At 35.9% G+C, this 7,093-nt stretch overlaps 1 protein-coding gene across 1 annotated transcript; it reads left to right on the top strand.

Annotated features, from left to right (window-relative positions):
- The first annotated feature begins 923 nt into the window (after positions 1-923).
- On the top strand, positions 924-2,978 carry LOC143043783 (52 kDa repressor of the inhibitor of the protein kinase-like). Its single transcript, XM_076215962.1, has one exon. The coding sequence runs from the start codon at positions 924-926 to the stop codon at positions 2,976-2,978; it is 2,055 nt and encodes a 684-aa protein (XP_076072077.1).
- Positions 2,979-7,093: the final 4,115 nt, after the last annotated feature.

Here is a 7,093-nt window from a genome sequence, read left to right as displayed (position 1 = left end):
TATACCCACCACTTGTAAAGTAGGAGGTACTGTATATTGTGAAGGGGAAGTCCGTCCGTCTGTTCGTTTGTTCGTTCGTCCATATGTTTGTCTATTCGTTCGTTCTCTCATTACACTTTTGTATCCGCAACGTCTTCAGCTCCTAAACGCCGAATCAGATTTACTGAAAAATTTCTCAGAATATTAGCAATATAATGTCATTGTGCACCTCGTATTTTTTTTTTTTTTGTATCATGGTCTACATGTACTAGCAGTTACAGAAAAAATTCTGAATTTCCAAATCCAAATTGTTAATGAAACATCAGAATACACTTTCGTATAAGTATCCAAATACAATTACCACGGCCCGTTGGGCTTCCCCCAACAACCCAGCGACCGTGTAATGGCTATGCCTGTATTTGCATACAATATAAAAAAAGAAGATTTGGTGTAATTGCCAATGAGACAACTCTAAACAAGAGACCAAATTAAATGACACAGAAATGAACAACTATAGGTCACCGTACGGCCTTCAACAATGAGCAAAGCCCATACCGCATAGTCAGCTATAAAAGGCCCCGAAATAACAAATGTAAAACAATTCAAACGAGAAAACTAACGGCCAAATTAATGTACTAATAAATGAACGAAAAACAAATATGTAACACAGCAACAAACGACAACCACTTAATCACAGGCTCCTGACTTGGGACAGGCACATATATAAATAATGTGGCGTGGTTAAACCAGTTAGCGGGATCCCAACCCTCCCCCTAACCTTGGACAATGGTGTAACAGTACAACATACAAGACCGTTAATTATATCCTTTGTATAGTATAGTATCTAAATAACTTTACCATTTCTTGTTATTTTTAAGACAAACGAATATTTTGGCCCAGAAATGTAACTTTAGATTTTCAAATTTCGTAAATTTTGTAGAGTTATGAAAAACGGAGTGAAGAGGAAAGTACAGAATGTATGGTTCAAAGAACACCAATGGCTGAGATATTCTGTATCTGAAGATTCTCTGTATTGTGCTCCTTGTGTTTTATTTGGAAGAAATGATTCTATCAAGGAAAAGACTTTTATCAGACCTGTCACCGATTGGACCAATATTTCAGGATATTTTAAACGCCATGAAAGGAGCGATTCTATTCATTTTAGGTTTGTGGAAATGGCGGACAATTTCCTTAGGGTAATACGTAATGAAAAACCATCAATCAGCGATACCCTCACTTCCAGTAGAGATCTTCAGATAGGAAAAAATAGACATATAATGAAAAGAATAATTGAAACTCTTATCTTGTGTGGTAGGCAAAATATAGCTGTTAGAGGTCACACAGAGGAACGCAGTAATTTTATGGCCATATTAAATCATGCTGCCTCAGAAGATGATGTTCTATCAAAGCATTTAACACAACCGACCAATGCAAAGGCAAAATACACATCTCCTGATATCCAAAATGAAATACTCAAAATCATTGGCAGAACAATAAGAGAAAATATCGTGCGCGATTGTAATAAAAGTGATTACTTCGCCATTCTTGCAGACGAAGCAACAGACACTTCAACAAAGGAACAAGTATCTCTTTGCTTACGTTTCCTGGAACATACAGACAATGGATTGGAAGTCCGCGAAGAATTCGTTGGATTTTTACACGCTCATAGTATACGAGGTCAAGCCCTTGCTACTCTCCTGTTAGATACTATCGATGAATACGAGATAGATGGAGACAAAATGCGTGCTCAAGGGTATGACGGAGCAGCTAATATGTCTGGAAAACACCAGGGTGTGCAAGCCTATGTGAAGGAACGTTTTCCCGAGGCATCTTATGTCCATTGTAAGAGTCATTGTTTAAACCTCGCAATCGTTCACAGTTGTAAAGATGCAAGCGTTCGAACCATCATGAGCACAGTCCAGGACATTGCGTTCTCTTTTGACTACTCCGCAAAAAAGATGGATGCTTTTTCCAATGAGCTAGATGCTGACATATTAACCAACGAGGAGCTTGATGGGAGAAGAAAACTAAGAACGTTGTGTGAAACACGTTGGACGAGTCGCGCTGATTCGTTGTACACATTTAGGGTAGCTTTCCCTGTTATTGTCAGTGCCCTTGAACATTTGCGACAAGATGGTGACGACAAGGCCGGTCAGTTCTTAGCTGCAATATCCAGATTTGAATTTATTATTGGATTAGTAACAACGGAGCACATTTTACAAAGCATTGTGCATCTAACCACTTATCTTCAGAGTAAGAGTTGCGATTTGGTAGAAGCTGTACGTGAGTGTAAACTGATAATTGATCAATTATCAGACGAGCGAAACGATGACTCTGTTTGGGATGCGCTTTTTGATAAGGCGGTTACGATGGCTGACACAATTGAAGTCCTACCGTCCATACCAAGAAGAATCGGAAGACATGTCAACCGGGCTAACCACCCAGCTGACACTCCAAGTCAGTATTGGAAGCGAGCCTTGTATTGCCCCTTTCTTGACTATTTTATTGCAGAACTTACAGGACGTTTATTGGATAACTCTGATCGTTTTCAAGGCCAGAACCTTATACCTGCACGTTTAGAATGGTTGACAGCAGAGTGTATAGACAAACTATACGAAACATATAGACACGACTTGACAGACAATCAAGGAACCTTTAACTCAGAGGTACAGAGATGGCAGAGACGCTGGTCGAGTCCAGATGTTATAGAGAAGCCCAAATCTCTGAAGGCCTCTCTATCAGTGACTAATAAGGAGCTATATCCTTCAATATTTGCAATTTTCGCAATCCTAGTTACAATGCCAGTAACTACGTCAACTACCGAACGGTCATTTAGTTCATTACGCCGACTGAAAACTTATCTCCGTTCAACCATGGTACAGGACAGACTATCTTCGTTGGCCCTCATACATGTTCACAGAGAAATGGATATTGACACCGAGAGAGTTCTGAGATCATTTGCCTTGGCAAAAAATAGATATATGGACTTTGGATATTAACTAGTCTATACTTTAGTTTAAGTCTTACATGCAGTATTAACATTTAATTATACAGGCTCAATAAAATCACCTTGAAAACATCTTAGATTTATTTCCCTTACTTATAAGTCAAGACTTAAAAGTAGCCGTTCGATACAAATGACCTTCTACCGTTGTCGTAGAAACCTCTCATTTGATTTTAAAATGACCCTCGTGAGAAACACCACGGGTGTCTTGCAAGAAGCAGGACCTGCTTACCTTCGGAGCACCGGAGGTCGCCACATTTTTTCGGGGTCCGTGTTTTTCATCTGTAGTTAGTTTTCAATGTTGAAAGTTTTTGCTTGTCATTTTGTGTCTTATCTGTTCCCGGGTTTCCAAATTACGAAACCCACTAGGATGTTCCTATCGTTTCTTGAAATATGGTATAGTAAGAAACAGATAGGGTATTTATCATTTTCATCATAAAATGGTCCAAAAAAATTTTCGCCTCGCTTCGCTCGGCTCAAAAAATTTTGCGATATATGCTTGCACTTTATTTCAACTCAGCTACGCCCCTGATAAAGCCTTTTTAACTCAGTACAAATTGTACTAGTAATTACTTGTACAATTGTAGTTGTACCAGTAATAACTTGTATGATGGCTTCATACAAGTAATTACTTTAATAAAATGTTTGTACAAGCAATAACCTGTATAAAATAATAACATGTACACGACATAGATATTGGAAGACGTGGTATAAGTGCCAATGAGAAAACTCTCCATCGAAGTCTCAATTTATAAAAGTAAACCATTATAGGTCCAGCTACGGTCTTCAACACGGAGCCTTGGCTAACACCGAGCAGCAAGCTATAAAGGGCCCCCAAAAATGACTAGTGTAAAACCATTTAAACGGGGAAAGCAACGGTCTAATCTATATGAAAAAAAAGAGAAACGAGAAACACTTATGAACTACATCGAAAAATACATTTTATAACTGAACACGCATAATTAATGTGTAATATATCTTCATCTATATGTTATAGCTGATCAGATTCCCAACAATGGAGCAAGATTATTTTACTGAGAATGTTTCGAACAGCGGCTTACTGACAACAGCTGAGACAATCAATGTTTTCCATTCCTTTACTAATAATCGGAACAGTATTTTTACTTCAGAAAAAGAGAAACTATATAGGGTGCGTTTTCATATAAAACAATTCAGATTTTTTTTTTAATTTGTAATGTTTATCCACAATTATCGATTATTACATTTTTTTCTGTGCATAATATTTGTAAGCTGTTTGGTTACATTAAATCATTATCAAGCTACACCTCACAAATACCACATGCATTTTCCAGACGATATATGTGGTTCATTTATTAACAATAAGCAATTGTTTGGTTAACAATTTAATAGCTTATAACTTTATACATTTATCGGCCTACTACATATATTTTAATTGATTAAAACAACTAGACATGTTACGAAAAGGTATATTCTCGACGCTGAGGTTGACAAATTACACTTTAAAATTTGGGACGGTGTCAAAACATTGATTCTAAATTTAAACAGGTAACATTTGAATCCTGTGCGTCTTGGTTAATTCAAATCACATTTATCTAGAACATCATTATGTAACATCCTATATGACAATTGCTTTTTGTGATATCATAAGACATAAAAGGTGTACGCGTGCCGGATTGGGTGGGCTAGAAAAAGGGGGGGCTGAGAGTTATACAAGTTCATTCGATTCTAGTTAGATTGATAATTAATACATATAATTCCTTAATTTTGATAATTATTTTGTAATTTCCCTTTATTGTCCAAAAACACAATCATTGAAGGATGAAATGCATAAAACAGTTCATAATAATTCCTGTGGAATGCTTCTGCTTCATTACTGGTACGTCTTGTGGTAGATAGAGTTTAAGCCCATACGGATGGTGGATTAAAGCACTGTGTCATCTACATATGTGGCTAAAACATAATCAGCAAAACCTTCTATTTTCTTCTCTTTTGGCATATCTTGTATTAAATATTCAGCAAAGCAACTAGTTTTATTCTCTCACTGTAAATTGACTGTTTAATGCATGTTAAGTCATTTCTCTTCAGATGCTCATCTTCTTGGTGAAATATCTCCGAACATGTGATACTTTTTAAACCAAAAATAAGAATAAATGTATATATTAATCATCAAAATTTATGATATATATGTGTTTAATTTAAAGGGCGCAAATGAGTTCCAAATATTGGTGCAATTGATGCGTTTGGAAAACAAAATTTGTCGAAAATGAACCCCCTAAAAAACAGTAATTGACGGAAAAGGACTGCTGCCGATAATGTGTGGTTGTATTTTTTTGCTTTCAAACATAACGCCTTTAGAAAATTGAATGTGTTTTTAAAAGGTCATCTATATTGTCATAACTCAACAGAAATCCTTCGATAGAAAACACGAATTCATGTTTTTCCCCCAAAGATACCGCTACGAAATTATATAGAAAGATGTGAGATTAGAGGGCTATGAAATTATTAAACAATATTTGGTGTGCAAATTATATCGTTAGGTACCAACCTTCTTTTTTATTTGATCTGTACGCAGCAGCGATACTTGGATTGGTAGTCGATGGTTTACGTCCAGTGTCAAATGTATCATGCATGTACAGGATTCGATATATTGATTTAAAAAAGGGCTCTTCCGTTTGAAGGTTAGGAATTGGAGACTGCCACTGCTAGGGTATTCATAAAGATAGACAGTTATATAGCAATGTCACCAGCATATCAAGAACATACAGACCTGTAGACATGAAGCGTCCGTCCAAGTTCCGATCGAACGTGGCTGCGTATTTATACATCCCGTGTAGCTAGAAAAATGTCTCTGTTATTGTTAACACACATACTGAGAAAAATACGTATATAGCTAAAAAAAAAAAAAAGAAGTCTTTAGTACAATGTCATATTCATTTGATTCCTTTTTAGATTTCTTGTATTCATTCAATCAATTGGAATTTAGAAATATGTATGCCCCTTTTTTTATAAAAAAAAATAACGACCTGTTATGCAGCCCCCCCCCCCCCCCAAAAAAAAGGGAAAGGAGACAACGTCACAAAGTAGACACAAATGCATGTTCCTAAGTATATGAATGATAGTTGGTTGCACACGTCCAGTGGCAAATATTGCATGCATATTCAGGACGATTTCTTGTCCTTTTTAAAGTGAGAAAATCGATAGTATATACTATTGCTTTTATAAACAAGTAAAAAAGAAAACCAACCATTGTAGTTTCCTATATCTATTAACTGTATACAGTAATTAATCTGCAATCTGGTCATTTGTCAATGTTTTATTTCAATGAGCTACTGTCGTCTTGTTGATGCATTCGACATTTTTCTTTTCATTCAAATTTAAAGTCTGTCTTTGGTGACACTGTGTTTCCATAATATTTGCTTAATATAAAAGGGCGACCATTTGATTTTCTCTGATGATACATGTATAGGAGGATTAAGAAAAAAATATCAAATGGTTGTCCCCTCTCTGTAAGGGTCCATAATTAAATGTATATTACAATAAGAGAAATACACAAAAATAATTTTAAAGATAATATGTTCATAGCAGCTATGATAATAAATTACTTGATTAAATATGTACGAAAGCATTACACATGTTACAAAAATATCTACTTTTACAAGTTAATGTAAACAAATCATTATAGTTGTAGTGATTAACAAAACCGACTACATTGAAGAAGGGAATCGTCAGCTGTCAAATACAAAATTTTACAAACATTTAGAAAGTGATCCTACAAAAGAAATAAGTAAACAAATTAATGAGGTCCTTTCAGATATGAACAGCAAAAAAACATAGATGACGACACGTACGACTATCTACGCCCTGATGAAACCTGCACAGCCGGTCGATTTTACTTGCTCCCAAAACTTCATAAAGAAGGGATTCCGGGAAGACCGATAGTATCTGCAAATGGCCATCCAACCGAAAAAATATCTGAATTCGTGGATTACCATCTTAGACCACATGTTAGAACAATGCCATCTTACATTCAAGATACAACAGATTATTTGAAGAAAATGGATTCATTAAATCCCTTACCAAACAACACAATTTTGGTATCGATGGATGTGTCTTCTTTATACACAAATA

Source organism: Mytilus galloprovincialis, chromosome 8 (assembly GCF_965363235.1).
Source record: "Mytilus galloprovincialis chromosome 8, xbMytGall1.hap1.1, whole genome shotgun sequence".
Taxonomy (NCBI): Eukaryota; Metazoa; Mollusca; class Bivalvia; order Mytilida; family Mytilidae; genus Mytilus; species Mytilus galloprovincialis.
This window is presented reverse-complemented; position numbering and strand designations above follow the sequence as displayed.

Excerpts from the sequence above, each read along its gene's own strand:
- LOC143043783 (XM_076215962.1), top strand. The coding sequence starts at position 924 with ATGAAAAACGGAGTGAAGAGGAAAGTACAGAATGTATGGTTCAAAGAA.